The 23303-nt window shown below is 44.3% G+C and overlaps 2 protein-coding genes across 2 annotated transcripts; one reads left to right on the forward strand and one right to left on the reverse strand.

The window, feature by feature from the left end:
* Positions 1-2211: 2211 nt before the first annotated feature.
* On the reverse strand, positions 2212-5799 carry LOC134222754 (uncharacterized protein K02A2.6-like). The gene is made up of 6 exons (XM_062701915.1): positions 5792-5799; positions 5421-5644; positions 4702-5084; positions 3179-4273; positions 2327-3016; positions 2212-2250 (listed from the first exon to the last, which is right to left on the reverse strand). Exons 1-6 carry the CDS (start codon positions 5797-5799, stop codon positions 2212-2214), a joined length of 2439 nt encoding a protein of 812 aa, XP_062557899.1.
* Positions 5800-7588: 1789 nt separating this feature from the next.
* On the forward strand, positions 7589-19212 carry LOC134225773 (zinc finger protein 431-like). Its single transcript, XM_062706128.1, has 6 exons — positions 7589-7750; positions 11169-11200; positions 12231-13409; positions 13468-13557; positions 14106-14250; positions 18791-19212. The coding sequence occupies exons 1-6, from the start codon at positions 7621-7623 to the stop codon at positions 18967-18969; spliced, it is 1755 nt and encodes a 584-aa protein (XP_062562112.1). The 5' UTR covers positions 7589-7620; the 3' UTR covers positions 18970-19212.
* Positions 19213-23303: the final 4091 nt, after the last annotated feature.

Consider the following 23303-nt stretch of genomic DNA (forward strand, 5'->3'; position numbering starts at 1 on the left):
CTATATTCAACGAGATGATGCAGCTATTCCAGATCCCGAAAACGCGTCCGGAGTTCAACAAGTGTCGTCCACGAACCCCGACAATGGCTCCACTTACCAGTTAGCAGTTTAACACTTCTCATCTTCGGCCTTCCTGCTATGTAGGATTTTTTTTTTCCTGTTCGGGTGTGCCACTGCGACCAATTATTAGATCTATTGTAGCGTTACCCGTATCCTAAGCGTTTAAGTGCTTGTCGAATTACTCCAGTGCTATTGAGAAGCAATGCAGTATCGGTTTCGATACAGTTGTTTTGTTTTCTCAAGACCACCATGACAAGGTCCCGCTATTTAGACCCTTCATAGAGAGCAATCTCATTGAAGGCGCGCCCCTTATCAATAGGAAATCAATCCTTTCTTGAGAAAACAGAACAGTAATACTGTTTTTGGCCATGCATCGGAGCCCTAGCCACATCCTTGTCTTGCGTCTAGAATATCACCAGTGAAATTCTTAAAACCCGGGATTTAGCTCTGTCTATAAGACCATTTCACGCAAGAGAATTTGTTCAGTAATAAGAACTTCCGTGTGTTCCTCTCACTACCATTGTTCATCAGTTCAAGAAGAGTTAGTATGTATTTAAACCCCTAACTCGATTTTTCCAGCAGTCAGTTCAGCCTAGGACCGGGTACCGAGGTTTTTTAACTAATTGCTTGAAAAGTTGTTTCCGCTGCATACAGTTTAGCCTCTGTAGTAATCGGGGTGGTAATGTGATAAGTGGTGATAATGATTATATTTAAGACGGTATATTAAAGTATTAATTAGCTCAATGAAGCCCGTGTTTATTTCCGCGCACCAATAATCAACATGCCGTTAACCTGTCTACGTCACCCGAATAAAAAATATTATAGAAAAACAATACAATTTATTGTAACATCAAAAACAATGAATTGACCTTAGATTATACTGTAGATGAAATATTAGTAATACATTAGAATGTTTTGTTATGAACCATTCAATTAATTGTAAATGAAGTTTTCGCATTAGAACGTACGGGTTGTTAAGTATCGTAACTATACAAAATCTGAGATTTTTACATGCACTTTTTTGTCAAACAATAGAGTGTATCGTAATTATATTGTTGAAATATCCGAAGAAAACCGTTCGAGTTACATTAGATTTGATTGTATTTTTATAGTAAAACAATACGATATTGAATTTCTTAATTATGACGGTTTTAACGTTCAACAATGAAATTTAGAGAAAAATAATGCATTTTTACGCAATGGGGTAAATATTGTTTGGCATTTTGAATAAAGTTTTCATAAGTTATCAATAATTAAAACTTATGTACTAAAATTATCCAAAAACAAGTAAGTACTGTTACATTAGAGAACTATGTTGACGTATTATATCCACGGTGTTGATACAATATGTGCAACCATTAAAACACAATATATCCTATTGTATACCGTAGAGCATATGGTAATCCAATTGTTTACACTATTGAGCCTATGGTACTGTTTTAACCGGGCATCCCTCTCGCACGCGTAATCCAGGGTCGCACTCGGTACCACATCTCCCTTTGTTTATATTAAAGAAGTTAAAGATGATAATCGTTGAACCAAGCCGGTTTCTTCACCGTTCTGCGTTGTCGATCTGGTGCACTTGGGCGCCGTGCTGTATTATCATCTTCCAGGTCAAAACCATGAAAATCTTCTTCTGATGATACTCCTAACTGCTCTTGATTTTCAGAACTGTCGACAGGTGTCCCAGTCGGTGATTCTTCAGGTTCGACAACCTTCTTGAGGTGGGCAACATTTCTGTCGTACGATTTTCCAGTCTGATGATCTTCAACCGTCACACGAGGACCAGATCTCGAAAGCACTGTATACTGCTTTGGATTGAAAGTAGTGGACAGCTTAGAACTCGGCAGTAGGTTCTGCATAAGTACCATATCTCACGAATCAATCGAGGATCGAGTAGCTCGACAACGGATATCCTCTACTTCCTTTCCTTTCTCTTTTAACAATTTATCGCGGTCACGGAAATCTGCGTTTGGTGGAGTGGTCTCGATATCTTCTATAGCTGGCAGCTTCGATCGAATAGTGTGTCCATACATAAGTTCAGTAGACGTTTTTCCGGTTATCGAGTGTGGTGTTGTATAATACATGATGAGGTAATCGTGTAAGTCTATTTCCAGTCTCTACCGAGAGCAGCGCTAATCTGCAGCCGTTTTACGAGAGATCTATTTTGCCGTTCGACGAGACCGTTTTCTTGCGGTCAATAAGGTGTTGAATGGTTCAATGTGATTCCGTGAAGCTTGCTGTATGAATCTTAATCCGTACTTACAAACTGCTTGGCGTTGTCGAGGGTTATTGTCCGAGGGTATCCCAGGCGAGTAAAAATTCGATCAAGCCTACTAATTGTATCCCTGGCCGTTATTTTGAACATTATTTCCACCTCTTTATAGCGGCTGTAGTAGTCGATGATGACAAGAAAATATGAACCACAAGGCAACGGACCGAGGAAATCCATCGCGATATCAATCCACGGTCCAGACGGTAGTGGACGGCGACTTATCGGTTCAGGTCTGCTAGGTAGTCCAACCAAACGACAACCTTCACATGCTTTCACACGAGACACAGCGTCATTATCCATGCCTGGCCACCAAACACGATCGCGAAGACGCCGCTTCATTACAGATTCTCCCGGGTGTCCCTCATGAGCGATATCGAGCATCCTCGTCTTCAATGCTGTCGGCACAACGAGCTTATTTCCCCGAACCAGCATATCACCCACAAATCCAAGTTCATGCTTGAAGGGTAAGAACGGCTTAGCTTCATCTTTATCCCAATTACCGGAACGCAAGCATTGTTTAACAATACCCAAGATTGCGTCCGAATTAGTCGTGTTTTCCAGTTCTTGCACATCGATTGCAGCGGATTCCATTACCGCCAGTACCATGAACTTATTCTCCGGATCGAAGGTTTCGGGCGTTGAATTTACCGACAAGCGAGATAGAGATGATCCTTTGCGGTACTTTATAACAAAGGAGAATGACTGAAGGCATTAAACCCATCTCTCCACTCGAGTACAACGACGAGATGTTGGTTGAAAAATCGCTTCTAACGGTTTGTGACCCGTCTCTAATTCAAAAGTCCTTCCATACAGATATATTGCAAACCGTTCAACTGACCAAACCAAGGCCAACGCCTCCTTTTCGGTTTGGCAATATCTCCGCTCAGTGGCCGTTAAACTTTTACTAGCGTAAGCGATAGGGCGAGGCTGGAAATCCGTTGGACCTTCAAATTGAACCAGTACGGCTCCCAGCGCAACTGGAGACGCATCAGCTATTACTCTTGTACGGAGAGTATTGTCGAAAAAATACAATTGCTGAACATTACTGATCAAGTCCTTCAGTTTTGCAAAAGACTCCTGTTGTTCCTTACCCCAACAAAATTTACTGCCGGAACGAATTAATTCACGAAGAGGAGCCGTAATCGTCGCCAAATTCGGGAGGAACCGTCCTACATAGGTAACGAGCCCAAGGAAACTACGGACTTCTTCTGTGGTATTTGGGATACGAAATTTCTGCAATGCTTCAACTTTGCTATTCGAAGGCTTTATACCATCTGGCGAAATAGTATGTCCGAGAAAATCAAGGCTGTTTACTTTGAACAAACATTTCTCTTGATTCAGCAGAATTCCGTGTTCATTCAAAACCGACAGAACCAGCTTAAGCGCCATGTCATGTTCATTCTCTGTGCTTCCGAATACGAGAATGTCATCGATGAAATTTACAGTATTCTCACAACGGCTAAGAATTTGCTCCATAATGCGCTGGAATAGTTCTGGAGCGATGACGATTCCATACATCAGCCGTTTGTATTGGAAAAGACCTTTATGAGTTATGAAAGTTGTTATGTAACGACTCTCTTCTTTTAGTTCCACCTGATGGAAGGCCTCCTTAATGTCCAGCCGGCTGAAATATTTAGCTGATGTAAATCGTGGCAGAAAGTCCTCAATCGTAGGCATAATATGGCGTTCGCGCAAAATAGCCGCATTTGCCCGACGCATGTCGACACAGAGTCGAAGATCGCCGTTATCTTTTACCACCGTTACCAATGGCGAAACCCACTGGCAACCACCAACGACGGGTTCTATTATATCGCTATTCAGTAAAGACGTTAATTTATCCTCTATTTTGGACAAAAGTGCAATTGGAGGACGCCGAGGATGTTGACACACAGGAACAACGCTCTTATCGATGGGAATTTCCACCTGCAACCCTTTAATCTTAGGGAAAGGACGTTTATGTGCAGACTCAATCATGCTGACTCCATGTGTACTCGGTAATCCAATCATCAGTACACCTAGACTCATAGCTGTGGCATGGCCCAATCCAGCATTTCGCGCACGGTAATGGCGGCTCTGTTGATTTAGAAGTGTATCCGTCCCCGTACTTCTTTGACATCTGACTTGGGTTTGACATTTCGATTACCCTCTCCCCTCATCATGGAACAGGAGGAAAACGGAATGTCAAACCCAAGCCAGATGTTAAAGATGTACAGGGACGGATACACTTTCAAACCCACAGAGCCGCCATTAACGTGCGCGAAAAGCTGGATAAGCATTGTTGACCGCCAATTACAACGTAGAACGTAGCCACCTACGAGAATTCCTATTAAAGTAACATTATGAAATATATCAGTGGGAGGTGTTACCTGTTCGATGATCTTTCCATTATCTTCTACCGAAATTTGTGCATCGAACTTTCCAAGAACGAATAATAGTTTCCAAACTTTCACGCCATTGTTCTTCGTATACTCCCACGCTTTCTCATTGATAATATTTTTCTTACAGCCGGAATCGATTAGCAGTTGCAACGTCACTCCCCCAAGCCTCAGCCACAAAAATTCTTCTCCATCATTCACACAGAATATGAAGCTTTGATCTTTTCTTTCCTCCGCTGTTTCGATTTCATGTACACGTTGCCGTTTGAATCCTTGGCTGGGCCCTGGCCTAGGCTCCTCAGAGTACTTCCGCCTTACTGTTGTTGTTCGGCAACGAGCAGCGAAATGACCAACCCGTTTGCACTTGATGCACTCTTTGCCACGTGCGGGACATTTTGGGTCATTTGCGAAATGGTCTCGCTTTCCGCACCTCATACATTCTTTATTAGGAATGTTTCCAATTTTGTTGACGTTCCTGTCATTCACACTAGGTTCGAATGTCTCTGCACATCCTAGAGATGGTCGATTCATCATCTGCGCTTGGTGTTTCACTGACTCGTATGAGCTAACGATTTTTGCGACTTCGTCGATATCAAAAGAATCTTTTTGTAAGAGTTGCTCTTTCAAATCACTCGGGGCAAATAAAATTACTTTATCGATTACGCTTATTGCCCTGCTTTCTTGTGTCGTCCTGCCAAAATTACACTTACTTGCCTGATCCTGACAACGTAACATAAACTTCTCCAATGTCTCGTCATGGCTTGGCTTGAGTGTCCAGAAAACATTCCGTTCAAACGTTTCATGCTGTTTGGGCGAGAAGTAAGTGTCCAGTTTCTGTATGGCAACAGAATAGGGATCGATATTCTTTTCCTTATCCTCAGTCACATCCGCACCGGGAATAGAAGCGAAAACTTCTTGTAGATCCGGCCCAGCTCTGAAAAGGAACAGATTTTTAATACGTGTTTTATCTGTTTCTCCAGATGCTGCAACGATATAGTCGAAGTTACGCTTGTATTTAATCCACTTATTTCGGACGACATTACAAGGAAATGACTTAAACTTGAAAGGTTGAATTTCCCACTTCTCCATGGTGAAACTGGCTGATCCTAAACATGAGTAAAATTATACGTATGTTTCTTACTTGAAAACTTGTTTAAAGTTACCAAAAATCTAGTGGTTTCCGCTTGACCACTCGACAGCTGGCTGACGATACTTTTATTAGTATGCAACCCGATTTTCAACCGGCACTCTTGCAGTCTATCACCTCCGGTGACTTTTACACTCGCAGCTCGGTATTTTTCGCTTCCAGCGACGAAATCAAAACCACTGCTACTATTGCAGTCGCTACCCTGTAGCCTATCGCTTCCAGCGACGATGTTTAAACCACTGCTATCTCAGCAGTCGCTACCATGTAGCATATCGCTTCCAGCGACGATTTTTCCGTACTACTCTCCGGCAGCCGGTCGTTTCTGAGAATTAGCGTGACCAAAAAAATAAACTGATGTAAACATAACCACAATCTTTTCTCCCTCAAACCCTTGAATATAGTTTCTTAGATTAACATTTTACCCTTTTTCTTACCTGTTCAGTTGCACCTCGTCGCCAATGTAGTAATCGGGGTGGTAATGTGATAAGTGGTGATAATGATTATATTTAAGACGGTATATTAAAGTATTAATTAGCTCAATGAAGCCCGTGTTTATTTCCGCGCACCAATAATCAACATGCCGGTAACCTGTCTACGTCATCCCTCTCGCACGCGTAATCCAGGGTCGCACTCGGTACCACAGCCTCAAACAAGAGGAATTCGAGTCTTTCAACTGTCTGCAAGGTATTAACATTAATTATGTTTTATTTTTGAGACTGCTGTTGGTAGCGAGGACTAAATACGATGAATCCTTAATTACCACAACTTATTTCCCTAGCTAGAAAAATGGATTAGGCTAGGGCTCTGTTTGGTAGATCTTACACCGCAACACACTACGTCAAAGTGATCTACCGTGTTACGGGAATATGTAGGATTAGATTAGCTGGGTCTGGTGGACGTTACGGTTGACCAGTAGTGTAAAAGATACAAAAAGGAAAGATGCGATGGCAGTGGTTGATAGCGTATAAGGAAGTAAAATACCACACAATGAACAAAGTTCGCCATCGCATTTCGAAGGAAAAGTTCATTTCCTGAAAAGATAGAAAAATTAGTTAAAAATAAATGTGAACAATTTCATGATATTTACCTGCAGATACGGTGAAACTACAAACCCCTAATCGGACGGACTACAAATTAGGTTTATCGGTCGTAGAGTATTTCCAGTTTCACGGCAAAATCCGCTGACCCAAAGTAGGGTAGTTGAACCTTACTTTAACAAACGAAGGAAAAGGTAGTACCGAGGAGAGGAAACCAGTTTATTTGTGAGTAAATTAAACAAATTATTATTGTACATTTGAAATTTAAAATTACAGTTTAGCATTGCTGAAAACAAATCAGCTGCTCATAAAATTTGGTTTCCCTGTCGGGAACATCTCCCAAAAGCGAAGCAGATGGCAACGGTTTAGTGCTATATAGTGAATGTGATACCACCCATGTATCCAGTCAGATATAGACGAATGAAATATTGGAAAACCCCTTTGCAAACTGATTAATTAAAATGTTATTCAAATTATCGACAAGTTTAATGTCATCAAGATAGCCGTATGACATGTTACCGAAATCTTAAGACAATTATTAGCGTGATGGTTTCATACAAGTATTCAACATCGTTCTTTCTCGTGACTTTCTCGGATTAAAGTACACCGCGTACTCACACGCAAATTGATGCTTGTTTACAAACAAAATTTCCAAATCGAAATAAGTGTTCTTTATGAGTTGGAATTTTTATCGCCGGTTTGATTTTTGGGTAATTTGTTAGTGCTATGAATAAAACAAATGCCTTCAAGAAAGATATTGTGATGGAAGTATGCCGAACCTGTATGACCGCACATCAGAACAAGCGCCAACGTAAGCAGATTCCGATTTTTTCCATGCTGGATGGTGCAATCATACGTACCTGAAGGAATAAAATAGACCCCATCTCGCGGTCCTTAGCCTCTTACCCAGCAACTCCTATCCCTACCTCCCGCGGTGCTGGCCGGGATACGAGCAACCTTAGGGAAGATCGGGTAACCAACCCCGGTGGTAACTATGGTCGTATGCTGACAGGGAAGGGGATTTGCTCCTTCCGGAGGTGCAAATCTTATTGAGCGTCTGTTCTCCATGTCAGGATCGGCTCACAACAGCGTCTGTTCTCCATGTTAGGGCGGCTGATCATCGTCCGAGTGCCAGCGAGGGACTCTAAGTGAAACTGTGCACCATGGTCCACCGGAAATAAGGAGGAATGGTCCTCCGGAAATTTAGGGGTTTGGTGTCAGGCCCTGCAAGCCAGCCTTTAAAAATCATAAGCAACGAACAATCAACAAGAGAGTACGGACCGGAACCATCGGCGAAGACCACTGCGACGAAAAGGACTAGCGATTGGAAACTCGGTTCGTGGAACTGCAAATCTCTCAACTTCATCGGGAGCACACGCATACTCGCCGATGTGCTCAAGGACCGTGGATTCGGCATCGTAGCGCTGCAGGAGGTTTGTTGGAAGGGATCAATGGTGCGAACGTTTAGAGGTAATCATACCATCTACCAGAGCTGCGGCAACACACATGAGCTGGGAACAGCTTTCATAGTGATGGGCGATATGCAAAGGCGCGTGATCGGGTGGTGGCCGATCAATGAAAGAATGTGCAGGTTGAGGATCAAAGGCCGGTTCTTCAACTTCAGCATAATCAACGTCCATAGCCCACACTCCGGAAGCACTGATGATGATAAGGACGCATTCTACGCGCAGCTGGAACGTGAGTACGACAGCTGCCCAAGCCACGACGTCAAAATCATCATAGGAGATTTGAACGCTCAGGTTGGCCAAGAGGAAGAGTTTAGACCGACTATTGGAAAGTTCAGCGCTCACCGGCTGACGAACGAAAACGGCCTACGACTAATTGATTTCGCCGCCTCCAAGAATATGGCCATTCGCAGCACCTACTTCCAACACAGCCTCGCGTATCGGTACACCTGGAGATCACCACTGCAGACAGAATCACAAATCGACCACGTTCTGATTGATGGACGGCACTTCTCCGACATTATCGACGTCAGGACATATCGTGGCGCTAACATCGACTCTGACCACTATCTGGTGATGGTTAAACTGCGCCCAAAACTATCCGTCATCAACAATGTTCGGTACCGACGACCGCCGCGGTACGACCTAGAGCGACTGAAGCAACCTGATGTCGCCACTGCATACGCGCAGCATCTCGAGGCAGCGTTGCCGGAAGAGGGTGAGCTCGATGGGGCCCTCTTGAGGACTGCTGGAGTACAGTTAAAGCAGCCATTAACGACGCAGCGGAGAACAACGTCGGGTATATGGGTCGAAGTCGACGGAACGATTGGTTCGACGAAGAGTGCAGACAGATTCTGGAGGAGAAGGACGCAGCGCGGGCGGTCGCGCTGCAGCAAGGTACCCGGCAGAACGTGGAACGTTATAGACGGAAGCGGAGACAGCAGACCCGCCTTTTCAGGAGAAGAAACGCCGCCTGGAAGAAGCGGAGTGCGAGGAGATGGAACAGCTGTGCCGTTCTCAAGATACACGCAAGTTCTATCAGAAGCTCAACGCATCCCGCAAAGGCTTCGTGCCGCGAGCCGAAATGTGCCGGGATAAGGATGGGAGCATCTTGACGGACGAACGTGTGGTGATCGAAAGGTGGAAGCAGCACTACGAGGAACATCTGAATGGCGCTGAGAGTACAGGCAGTGAAAGTCAAGGCAGCGGAGGAGATGACTACGTCAGTTCAGCGGACGATGGAAGCCAACCAGCCCCCACCTTGAGGGAAGTTAAGGATGCCATTCAACAGCTAAAGACCAATAAAGCAGCTGGTAAGGATGGTATCGGAGCTGAGCTCATCAAGATGGGCCCGGAAAAGCTGGCCACTTGCCTGCACAAACTGATAGTCAGAATCTGGGAAACCGAACAGCTACCGGAGGAGTGGAAGGAAGGGGTTATATGCCCCATCTACAAGAAAGGCGACAAACTGGAGTGTGAGAACTTTCGAGCGATCACCATCCTTAATGCCGCCTACAAAGTGATATCCCAGATCATCTTCCGTCGTCTGTCACCATTAGTGAACGAGTTCGTGGGAAGTTATCAAGCCGGCTTCGTTGACGCCCGCTCGACAACGGACCAGATCTTTACTGTACGGCAAAAATGCCGTGAATACCAGGTCCCAACGCACCATCTGTTCGTTGATTTCAAGGCGGCATACGACAGTATAGACCGCGTAGAGCTATGGAAAATTATGGACGAGAACAGCTTCCTGGGAAGCTTACCAGACTGATCAAAGCAACGGTGGATGGTGTGCAAAACTGTGTGAAGATTTCGGGCGAACACTCCAGTTCGTTCGAATCGCGCCGGGGACTAAGACAAGGTGATGGACTTTCGTGCCTGTTGTTCAACATTGTGCTAGAAGGTGTCATGCGGAGAGCCGGGTGTAACAGCCGGGGTACGATTTTCAACAGATCCAGTCAATTTATTTGCTTCGCGGATGACATGGACATTGTCGGCCGAACATTTGCAAAGGTGGCAGAACTGTACACCCGCCTGAAACGTGAAGCAACAAAAGTTGGACTGGTGGTGAATGCGTCAAAGACAAAGTACATGCTTGTGGGCGGAACCGAGCGCGACAGGGCCCGCCTGGGAAGCAGTGTTACGATAGACGGGGATACCTTCGAGGTGGTCGAGGAATTCGTCTACCTCGGATCCTTGCTAACGGCTGACAACAACGTTAGTCGTGAAATACGAAGGCGCATCATCTGTGGAAGTCGGGCCTACTACGGGCTCCAGAAGAAACTCCGGTCGAAAAAGATTCGCCACCGCACCAAATGTGTCATGTACAAGACGCTTATAAGACCGGTTGTCCTCTACGGACATGAAACATGGACAATGCTCGAGGAGGACTTGCAAGCACTCGGAGTATTCGAGAGACGGGTGCTTAGGACCATCTTTGGCGGTGTGCAAGAAGACGGTGTGTGGCGGCGAAGAATGAACCATGAGCTCGCCCAACTCTACGGCGAACCCAGTATCCAGAAGGTAGCTAAAGCCGGAAGGGTACGATGGGCAGGACATGTTGCAAGAATGCCGGACAGCAACCCTGCAAAGATGGTGTTCGCTTCCGATCCGGCAGGTACGAGACGGCGTGGAGCGCAGCGAGCGAGATGGGCAGACCAGGTGCAGACCGACTTGGCGAGCGTGGGGCGTATCCGAGGATGGAGAGATGCGGCCTCGAACCGTGCATTGTGGCGTCAAATTGTTGATTCAGTGTTATCTGTTTAGATGTTAACTAAATAAATGAATGAATGAATGGTGCAATCATAGCGAACATAATTACGGAATGCACCGCCGTTCAGGTGAGTAGAATTTGTTTTTTTTTTTGTAATATCCATGTGGTCGGGGTTCTGCCAAATCAAACCAAGCGGCTTATTGACTGACTTGTGATATTTTGATAGTAAAAGTAAAACGGGAATCATTTTAAATCAATTCATCTACACATTTATTGTGAGATATCCTTAGTTATGGGGTAGAAGGTAATCAAATACGATTTTTATTCAATCAAATTTGCTAAGCGAAAGCTTGGGAAGAAAAATTGTGTATTTTTTGTTTGCGCTTGGTGCGTTTTGGCAGATTCCCGGCCATGTGTTTTAAATAGGCGATTCATTCACCTTTTAGCTGTACCTCTTAACTACCTATCTATGGGTATGTCGCAATGAAATTCTACTAGTTATGTTAAAGTGCAAAAGATAATCAAATTTCAATCATTTAGTATAAGCGTATGTATAGCTAATGCAATTAGCGCTTTAACTTCGTAACTAGTGGAAATTAAGCAACGAACCGTTAGGCAGAGTTATAGAAAACACAAAATTTAACAAACAACATATTTTGAAATTAATCCTCTGAAATGTGTTATTGACGAACCACTAAATGATCGAAACCATTCTTGCTGTTGGTATCATTTTTCCGGTCACCAATAAGGTCTGAGCAACAATACATGTTTTAGCTATTGCTCGACCCTAGACCCATTGGCCTACATTGTGTTGATGGAGTGGTTCAAAACGTCGACGGTGAAACTAACACCATATAATATATAATATAGGACTATCGTTGTAATTTTCAAATATAGGTACTGGAAACAACATCTTTCCAAACGAATGCATGTTTTTGGTACATGGTAATTGGTGCTTTATTAAAAACGATAGCCTGTTAGTACAAGACTTTTGATCAGGTCAAGGAAAGTTACTTTTAGGAGATACAATTTAGGATACAGTTTTCTAAATGACGGTCTGGATGACACCAGCTATTAAGGTGGTCATCTTTGATATGCATTCGAAGAATATTTTCTCAAGTATTTGTATGTAATCGCAATTTCAATTTTATGACCAGATTAACGAGAATGATGCCCTACCTGCGGTAATTTGTACCGAATGTTTTTCAACATTAAAATCGGTAATCGCCTTTATAAAAACCGCACGTATTTCCGATCGCGAGCTACGTAAGATTGGCGAGCAAGAACAAGCCGCAATATGCAGTCAAATAAAGGCAGAAATATCCGAGGAAATCCACTTCCATAACATAAAATGTGAACCCCTGGAGTCCTTGGTAGATGGAGCTGGTGAAGATGCTGCTTTTGAGAGTGATAATGGTGTACCTGGCAATGATAGCGATAGCGATTGGAAAGCAAGCGATGAAGAGTTGTTTCGATCGGTAAAGCGTACTAAGCTTGAATCGAAATCCAAGGCAAAACGTCGGAAAAGAGTTGAACGTCAACCGGTGCAAAGTGAAGACGATTTGAAACTTAACGAAAAAGAGCAAGAATGGTTTACGGTTATTACAATTGATCCTGGCAATCATATTTGCTGCGGTTGCTTACAGATATTCAAGACAGCCGAGGAGTTGGACACTCATCGTAGCACATCCCATGTTTGGAAAAATGAAAAAATGCGAAAACCAAATTCAAAACCGCTCTGCAACGGTTGCCTCCTCAGGTTCAAATCAACGCATAGTTTGAACTACCACATTAATCGTGTGCGACTTTTGAAAGTTATTTGGGAATGCAAAAAATGCAAACTTCGTTTCAAAATCGCCGGTACCCGGCGAAAGCATCTCAGAGGCCATCGGGATGACGAGCCTGTGGCTTTGATAGCCCGGGTCAAAGAAACAACCAAACAAGAACTCGGTTGGGTCTGCTGTGGTACAAAGTGCAAAGAATCGTTCACAACCGAGCAGGATCTAATGGCTCATACGAAAGCAGCTCATTGGATCGAAAAGCAGGAAGCGGACCTGGAGTCTACTGATAAGCCGGAACAGTGCCAGGTGTGCTACCGAAGATTTGCGGACAGTAGAGGGTTGATTGCCCACCAGAAACGTAAATACAAGCACAGAAATCTGCAATGTGCGCTATGTGGGCTGAAATTTTTCGGTGCCTTCGATCTGCGCGCACACGAAGCAATCGAACATGGAGGTAGGGAATACAAATGTGACATATGCGATAAGAAATACATCTCGAAGTTAACTTTGATGCAGCATATCAAAACAATTCACACGGATGAGAAGCCCTATCAGGTATTTGGTACAGCAAAATTTTGAAAAAGTTTGCCTACTCAAATTTGCATTTTTACAGTGTGCCGTTTGCGGGATGAGATTTCGACTGAAGTATGGATTAAAAACTCACATGTCCAATCATATAGACAATCCGCAGTACAAGTGTGAGGTAAGATTGTGGCAAATATTTATGATAAAAAAAATTCTATTACTATCTGTAGTCAAATGTCATTCGAATATTAATACACACTTAAACTATCATTTGGTTGGTCAACATGATAATTCATAAAAATAATTAAATACATCATAAATGTTAAATACTGTTGACTTATTTAATTTGCTTGATTAATTCAATGTTCTGTCGAAATTTTAACGTCATTTAATGATAATTCAGGAATCATCAGCCTCTCCACCACTTATTTTAAAACATTGATTCTACGTGATGTTACGATAATATGGAAATTTTTCAAACTTAAACGTGCATTTTATATTAGAATTATTATACAGGTAGCTTATAGATCTAATTTTCACTGGTAATGAAGTTATATGATGTTTCGTAGGATTCTATTTATCAAGTGATAAAGTTCGAAGCTTGAAAAAATTATATAAAACTAGATTTTTCTGCCCAATGGAAGGCAAATCGAACGACCTTTTCTGTTAAGCTTCCAATTGAAAAGAAAGTATCAACAAGTATCATTTTTTCTTGTTTTTTTGCAGGTTTGCTCGAAAATGTTCAAAGCGAAACTACACCTACGCTATCACATGCGAACTCACACTGGAGAGCGACCGTACAAATGTAGATTTTGCAGCCACGCCTTCGCCAACCATCCCAACTTCAGGAGACATGAAATGACTCATACAGGTAATTATCTCTCTATCACAATATCTTTTGAATGAAATTAAGGATTTGCCATGTTTTGAACGATCAAACTCGGCTACAACATGATACAATAAATCCTTTGGCAATATATTTTGTGAAAAAAAAAACTAACAATAAGACCTAACCAAAGCCTTCGTATCTCCTATGTAGCTATCATCAATCGAATGTGGAAACGATTTGAACGAATCAGCTTCGTTACACAGTTTCGGTTGTTGTCTGTAAGAAAGAACAAAGGAGAAAAATGTGACAAATTTACTAATTGAAATTATGCTGCAAAGTAGTAGTAGTGCAAAGCAGGAGTCTCGCCGACACGGTAGACCTCGTAAGCACTGATAGTTCCTTTGGGCATCGCTCATCTGTGTCAACCTCCCATAGTTTGATCCATGGTTGAATACATGACTGATATCTTGAAGGGCGCCCTTCAAGTGGTCAGCCATGTATCCAACCATAGATCAAACTATGGGAGGTAGCCACAGATGGGCCAGCAAGTTTGAAAACAACATCCGGCATTCCGTGAACATCGGGGTTCTGCAGGACTCTCGATTTCGACGGTGATCTGCCGTTTGTATCCGAGCAGGTGCGACGACTTCGATCTGTTATTTATAAAAACATAGACAATGCAAGATCGGCATCAGGGATGCGAAATCTGAACAGTTAGCTGGCATACCGCCGCTGAACTATGGTCTTCGGCATGCTGCCAGCCAATGTATTCCTGTTCGTATACGCCAATGACATCCTCCTCGTTGTTGTCGGAATGACACCCGGACGGACCAGAATTAAGACGTAGGCTGCCGTGAGTGGCGGTTTATCGGTTGGCCACATCCGTAGCCTTCACCATAAATGACGGTGGTCGCCATCAACGTCCTACTAGTTGATAGCGACCACCGTCATTTATGGTGAAGGCTACGGATGTGGCCAACCGATAAACCGCCACTCACCGCAGACTACGTCTTAATTGTGGTCCGTCCGATTAAACTAACCGGAAGATCGTCCGAGTTCTGGAGTGGACGTAGACCGGAAGCTCACTTTTATGCCACATTTCCGGGCAGTGCAGAATATATGTAAGACCCACATCGAACAACGCCGAACAAACAACAGATTCACCAGGTTGAAAGTAGGCCGGTGTCAGGCCATTTGGCCGAATGCCGTTTAGCCAAATAGTTGAAAAATTTACCTCAGATTACGAGTAGTGAAGAAGTAGTGAGAAATAAGAATTGAGCAGAGAACTAATAACTGATAAATGAGAAATATGAACTGACAACAAGAAACTGGGAACTAAAAACTGAGAACTAAGAACTGAGGACTGGGAACTGCGAAGGAAGAATTGAGAACCAAGAAACAGGAAGCGAGAAATCAGAACTGCGAAGCAAGAATTGATGTGAAGATGTGAAATAAGAGAAGCGAGAAATTAGTATTGAAAAGTGAGAAATTATGATTCCTTACTCTTTCTTTCTGCTTTTCGTTCATATTGCTTCTTTCTCCCTTCTTCATTTATGCTCTTTCTTCTTTCTTCCTTTGTTCCTCATCTTCTTCCTTCTTTCTTCCTTTGTTCCTCATACTTCTTCCTTCTTTTTTCCTTGTTCCTTTTTCTCCTTCCTTCTTCTGTTTTCCTTCTTCCTTCATTCTTCTTCCTTTTTTTTTTCAGTCTTCCTTCTTTCTTCTTCCTTCCTATTGCCTCCTTCCATCTTTCTTCCTTCTTTCTTTTTTTTCTTCCTGCCTATTTTGTTTTGCCTTACTTGTCCCTTCTTCTTTTTTATTCTTATTCTTTCCTATTCCTTCTTTCTTTTTCATTCCTTATTCGATCTTCCTTCTTCCTTCCTTCTCCTTTCTCCTTTTTTTTCTATATTGTTCATTCCGTATCGGTACACCTGGAGATCACCACTGCAGACAGAATCACAAATCGATCACGTTCTGATTGATGGACGGCACTTCTCCGACATTATCGACGTCAGGACATATCGTGGCGCTAACATCGACTCTGACCATTATCTGGTGATGGTTAAACTGCGCCCAAAACTGTCCGTCATCTACAATGTTTGGTATCGACGGCCGCCGCGTTACGACCTAGAGCGACTGAAGCAACCTGATGTCACAACTGCATACGCGCAGTATCTCGTGGCAGCGTTGCCGGAAGAGGGTGAGCTCGATGGGGCTCCTCTTGAGGACTGCTGGAATACAGTCAAAGCAGCCATTAACGACGCAGCGGAGAACAACGTCGGGTATATGGGTCGAAGTCGACGGAACGATTGGTTCGACGAAGAGTGCAGACAGATTCTGGAGGAGAAGGACGCAGCGCGGGCGGTCGCGCTGCAGCAAGGTACCCGGCAGAACGTGGAACGTTATAGACGGAAGCGGAGACAGCAGACCCGCCTTTTTCAGGAGAAGAAACGCCGCCTGGAAGAAGCGGAGTGCGAGGAGATGGAACAGCTGTGCCGTTCTCAAGAAACACGCAAGTTCTACCAGAAGCTCAACGCATCCCGCAAAGGCTTCGTGCCGCGAGCCGAAATGTGCCGGGATAAAGATGGGAGCATCTTGACGGACGAACGTGTGGTGATCGAAAGGTGGAAGCAGCACTACGAGGAACATTTGAATGGCGCTGAGAGTACAGGCAGTGAAAGTCAAGGCAGCGGAGGAGATGAATACGTCAGTTCAGCGGACGATGGAAGCCAACCAGCCCCCACCTAGAGGGTAGTTATGGATGCCATCTAACAGCTAAAGACCAGTAAAGCAGCTAGTAAGGATGGTAGTGGAGCTGCGCTCATCAAGATGGGCCCAGAAAAGCTAACCACTTGCCTGCACAAACTGGTAGTCAGAATCTGGGAAACGGAACAGCTGCCGGAGGAGTGGAAGAAAGGGGTCATATGCCCCATCTACAAGCAAGGCGACAAGCTGGAGTGTGAGAACTTTCGAGCGATCACCATCCTTAAGTGATATCCCAGATCATCTTCCGTCGTCTGTCACCATTAGTGAATGAGTTCGTGGGAAGTTATAAAGCCGGCTTCGTTGACGGCCGCTCGACAACGGACCAGATCTTTACTGTACTGCAAATCCTTCAAAAATGCCGTGAATACCAGGTCCCAACGCATCATCTGTTCGTTGATTTCAAGGCGGCATACGACAGTATAGACCGCGTAGAGCTATGGAAAATTATGGACGAGAACAGCTTCCCTGGGAAGCTTACAAGACTGATCAAAGCAATGGTGGATGGTGTGCAAAACTGTGTGAAGATTTAGGGCGAACACTCCAGTTCGTTCGAAACGCGCCGGGGACTAAGACAAGGTGATGGACTTTCGTGCCTGTTGTTCAACATTGCACTTGAAGGTGTCATTCGGAGAGCCGGGTGTAACAGCCGGGGTACGATTTTCAACAGATCCAGTCAATTTATTTGTTTCGTGGATGACATGGACATTGTCGGCCGAACATTTGCAAAGGTGGCAGAACTGTACACCCGCCTGAAACGTGAAGCAACAAAAGTTGGACTGGTGGTGAATGCCTCAAAGACAAAGTACATGCTTGTGGGCGGAACAGAGCGCGACAGGGCCCGCCTGGGAAGCAGTGTTACGATAGACGGGGATACCTTCGAGGTGGTCGAGGAATTCGTCTACCTCGGATCTTTGCTAACGGCTGATAACAATGTCAGTCGTGAAATACGAAGGCGCATCATCTGTGGAAGTCGGGCCTACTACGGGCTCCAGAAGAAACTGCGGTCAAAAAAGATTCGCCACCGCACCAAATGTGTCATGTACAAGACGTTAATAAGACCGGTAGTCCTCTACGGATATGAAACATGGACAATGCTCGAGGAGGACTTGCAAGCACTCGAAGTATTCGAGAGACGGGTGCCTAGGACCATCTTTGGCGGTGTGCAAGAAGACGGTGTATGGCGGCGAAGAATGAACCACGAGCTCGCCCAGCTCTACGGCGAACCCAGTATCCAGAAGGTAGCTAAAGCCGGACGGGTACGATGGGCAGGGCATGTTTCAAGAATGCCGGACAGCAACCCTCCAAAGATGGTGTTCGCTTCCGATCCGGCAGGTACGAGACGACGTGGAGCGCAGCGAGCGAGATGGGCAGACCAGGTGCAAAACGTTAATAAAGATTTAAAAAAAAAAAGACTTGGCGAGCGTGGGGCGTATCCGAGGATGGAGAGATGCGGCCTCGAACCGTGTATTGTGGCGTCAAATTGTTGATTCAGTGTTATCTGTTTAGATGTAGACTAAATAAATGAAATGAAATGAATCATTCTAATTCTCACTTCTCGCCAGTTCTCAACCAGTTTAGTTCTTCTGACAAAGCTCCTTCCGTTATTGTGCCAGTTGGTCGTCAGATCCAAACCCGACCACACAAGCGAGGAAAGAGATGGCCACTCGAGTTCAGTACAATCAAAGTTAATTGCCTATATATATATATCCCTTAATTTTAAAGAATGTTTTGCTTAATGCTAATTAAAAAAAACTTCTAAAAAAAAAATTACCTAATTGAAATCGATTTACTTATCTGTATCTATAAATTTTCTTTCCAGATGATAAACCCCATAAGTGCTCACATTGCGAAAAGTCTTTCATTTTAAAACGCATGCTAAAAGAGCATGAAAGAACTCACAGTGGGCGTTGTGAAGATAAGAAAGAACTTGCAACGACAATCCTAAACTCCACAAAAAGAGTTAAAAAAGGCAACGCCGATCAAAGAGCATCGCAATAATTAATAAGCATCTGGCTCAATAACTAACATAAAATGTTTGCTCTTCGTCGCAAATTCATTATATATTTTGATGATAATGTGATGATAAAGTGCTACGCTAAATAGCTTCACAATATAAATATGAAATCAAATAAAAGATCGAATTGAGTATCTTTCATTCTAGGACTAAAAGAAAATATCTCTACAACTCTATTGCAACATTGCTGTCCAATGAGCAGCTCGAAGTTGTTCTCGTCCTTTTTTGTTAACAAACGGACATGAGAAGGATGGGAATAACTTCGAGCTTCTTCGAGCTGCTCATTGAACAGCATTTTTTCAATTTATTTATTTATAAGGCTCATTTGTTTAATTAAAAACTTCACGGAGCCGCAGATCTCTAGAAATATTATAGTCTAATATTCAATTTACGACGAATTTTCTTCTTAGGACGGGAACTTGAACTGCCGCCGGAAGACGCAAACTGGGCTCTTCGTTGGTTCGCCTGTGGGTTCCTCATCACTTGAAAGTCGTCATCTCTCACATCTTCATAATTTTCCGAGTCAGTCAAGTAACCGGCAGATGGCATCCGCTTTGTTTTATCCTCCACTTCACTCGTTTTTTCTTCCAGTGTGCCTTCGTTCTCAAGATCTTCTCTTCCGATCTGGTCCAAGTGTTCAGTAACTGCTTCATTCATTTGTTCCACAAAGTTTTCTTCCACCAGATCTTCAATGATTTTATCCGCGCATTCTGAGTCTTGATCAGCCACAGTAATACCACATACAACCCCAGCATATGTACTCGGATGGGATTGGTCTTTGGGCTTATCTTTCCTACGATTTCCGGAGGGTCGTTCTGGGCAAGAATCCTTCCGATGACCCGCAGCCCGACAAAGGAAACACACATCCTGAAGACCGTCGTAATATATTCGTCCTTTACGGCCACCGAAATTAAGCGATGGTGGTATTTCTTCTTTCAGGTCGATATATACACCACGCACACCAGTGTACATATGCCCCAATCCAGATTCCGCACTAAATTTTTCTCGTGTCAAACATTCCACATTCCCATATCGCCCGAGTGCCATCGTGTCTCTGGCGGCAAGTCAAAAATACGAATGTATTTCATATTGCTACCTGCGATTGACATCCGTACCTCTACCGATTTTCCGCTAGAGTAATGAAATTTTTTTGGCTCCGTATTCTTCTTGAGCGACTGAATGAAGCATTGCTTCCAGAGAAACAAATTTAATGAAAACCGAACGTTCTTGTGCCGTTCTGTAGGCCGCTTCCATGTCCGTCAAATTGGTATCCAACTGTTTTAGAAAATTGCCAATCTCCGTCCATGTCGGACGCGGACTAGCCGCCATTGAACAGCATTAATGTTAATCTTTCGACAGTGTTCTGAAAACTCAGATGTGAGTATGGTACATTATGTGGAACATTTTGATTTGAAAAATATGTTGGAGGTAACCACTTTCCTTCTATGGGACTCGAACCCACGATCCTCACCACGTTAGACTGGTGCTTTTAACCAACTAAGCTACGAAGGACCTACATCGGCCTTCGCAACTTAGCGCCTACTGAATGAGCCCGAGGTTTCCAAATCGGACGCACAGTCAAAGCACTCACAAAATCCATTTCTCCAAGCCAACACTTCCGCATGTGTATCCAGTTTTCCGCGAGCGGTAATGGCCGCCGGCGTGCCTGCGGGAGGGCGAAGCCAGAGTAAACGCGACGTGCGATGCGACGCGACGCGACAGTGCAATTTGACAGTCTGTTGATAATGATTGTTATTCTTTTACGTGAGTCGCGTCGCGTCGCATCGCACGTCGCATCTATTCTGGTGGGCACCTTAGTCTCTGGACATTTCTGGAGGTCAACTACACTTACCGCTCCGAGCATTCTGACCAATGTGGCATATCCAGTTTTCTGCGAGCGGTAATGACCGCCAGCTTGCCTGCGGGTTAGTCTCAGATTTGACATTTCTGGAGGTCAACTGCACCCACCGCTCCGTTATTATGATCAAAATGCTCGAAACGGTGGTTGCAGTTGACCTCCACAAACGTCAAATCAGAGACTAACCCACAGACGAGTGGGCGGCCATTACCGCTCGCGGAAAACTGGATAAGAAGGTGCTGATGAAGTGAATTCCGAGCCGACAACACACTCAACACCTGCACCGCTCTGAATATTTCTCGGGTACTTATTCAAAAGGACGTATGTGATTTTGTAAACAAAGATTCAAACGTCGATTTCAAGACAAAATTTTCAAAACGACTTATCTGCTTTTGTAAACAAAGATTCAAACAACGATTTGACGAATCTGATAGCTCTCCCACGCAAACCAACACCATCAACAGGTAGCGGAAACCTTCACCTACCTATTGGTGGTGTTGGTTTGCGTGGGAGAGCTATCAGATTCGTCAAATCGTCGTTTGAATCTTTGTTTACAAAAGCAGATAAGTCGTTTTGAAAATTTTGTCTTGATTTGTCCGATCTAATGGCACTCCCACGCAAACCAACATCATTAATGGGTCAAACACAATGGATACGTTTGCGTGCGTTTTTACAGTTTTGCCATGGAGAAACTGTCAAAACGCACGCAAACGTATCAATTGTGTTTGGCCCATAACAGGTAGCCGAAGACTCCCCCTATCTGTCTATGGTGATGGTTTGCGTGGGAGGGCAATCAGATCGGACAAATCGACGTCTGAATCTTTGTTTACAAAATCACATACGTCCTTTTGAATAAGTACCCGAGATTTAGACAATCCCTGGTTACGGGCCGATGCCCACGTAGCCTTTTTTCAAGCTGCGTGCACGCCGCGTCCACGCAAGGTACCCAGCATCAAATGTAGTCGTGCACACGTTTACGTGTGCATTGCTCTATTTCAGCGGTTCTCAACCTTTTTCTTGAGAGGTACCCCTTCGAACTATTGCATTAATTGAGGTACCCCCTCTTGAAAGAATAATTCTGAACACTTTGAAGGGAGACTTCCGAGCCTCTTGAAAGGACCTTCTGAATCTCTTGAAAGTAGGCTTCCACGCCTCTTGATAATAGGTTTTTGTGCCTCTTGTAGAGGCTTCCAAGCATCTTTAATATAAAATACTTGAAAGGATCTTTCTTTTGAAAGAAATCTTTAGAACCCTTTGAAATGTGCCTTCCGAACTTTTTGAAGGAGGCTTCCGAGCATTTTAAAAGTAGGCATGCGGGCCTCTTAAAACGATGCTTTCGGATCCCTTGAAAGGAGGCTTCCAAGCCTTTTGTAAAGAGCTTTCTGATCCGTTTGAAAAGAACCTTTCGAATCTTTTGAATGGAGCCTTCTTAGCTTTTTGAAAGAAGGCTTCCAACCCTCTTAAAAGGAGCCTTCCAAACCTCTTGGAAGGAGGGTTTCAGGCCTCTTAAAACGAGGCTTCTGGGCTTCTTGAAAGCAGGCTTCCGAGTGTCTTTAAATGAAGCTCTCTTTTAGAGAGGCTTCCTAACCTCTTCAATGGCAACTCTCGATCCACTTAAAAATGACGCTTCATTTGCATCTTGGAAGAACGCTTCTGAACCTCTTGAAAACACGCTACCAAGCCTCTTGAAAGTAGAATTCCGAGCCTTTTGAAGGAAGACTTTCAAGCCTCTTGAAAGTATGGTTCCTATCCTTTCGAAAGGAACATTCCGAGCCTATTGAAAGGACGCTTCCGGGCCGCTTGGAAGAAGTCTTCTAGGCCTCTTGAATGGAGGCTTTCAGGCCTCTTGAATGGAGGCTTCCAGGCCTCTTGAAAGGAGACTTCCAGGCCTCTTGAAATGAGGCTTCCAGGCCTCTTGAAAGGAGGCTTCCAAACCTCTTGAAAGGAGGCTTCCAAGCCTCTTGAAAGGAGGCTTCCAGGCCTCTTGAAAGGAGGCTTCCAGGCCTCTTGAAAGGAGGCTTCCAGGCCTCTTGAAAGGAGGCTTCCAGGCCTCTTGAAAGGAGGCTTCCAGGCCTCTTGAAAGGAGGCTTCCAGACCTCTTGAAAGGAGGCTTCCAGGCCTCTTGAAAGGAGGCTTCCAGGCCTCTTGAAAGGAGGCTTCCAGGCCTCTTGAAAGGAGGCTTCCAGGCCTCTTGAAAGGAGGCTTCCAGGCCTCTTGAAAGGAGGCTTCCAGGCCTCTTGAAAGGAGGCTTCCAGGCCCTCTTGAAAGGAGGCTTCCAGGCCTCTTGAAAGGAGGCTTCCAGGCCTCTTGAAAGGAGGCTTCCAGGCCTCTTGAAAGGAGGCTTCCAGGCCTCTTGAAAGGAGGCTTCCAGGCCTCTTGAAAGGAGGCTTCCAGGCCTCTTGAAAGGAGGCTTCCAGGCCTCTTGAAAGGAGGCTTCCAGGCCTCTTGAAAGGAGGATTC

Source organism: Armigeres subalbatus, chromosome 3, assembly GCF_024139115.2.
Source record: "Armigeres subalbatus isolate Guangzhou_Male chromosome 3, GZ_Asu_2, whole genome shotgun sequence".
Taxonomy (NCBI): domain Eukaryota; kingdom Metazoa; phylum Arthropoda; class Insecta; order Diptera; family Culicidae; genus Armigeres; species Armigeres subalbatus.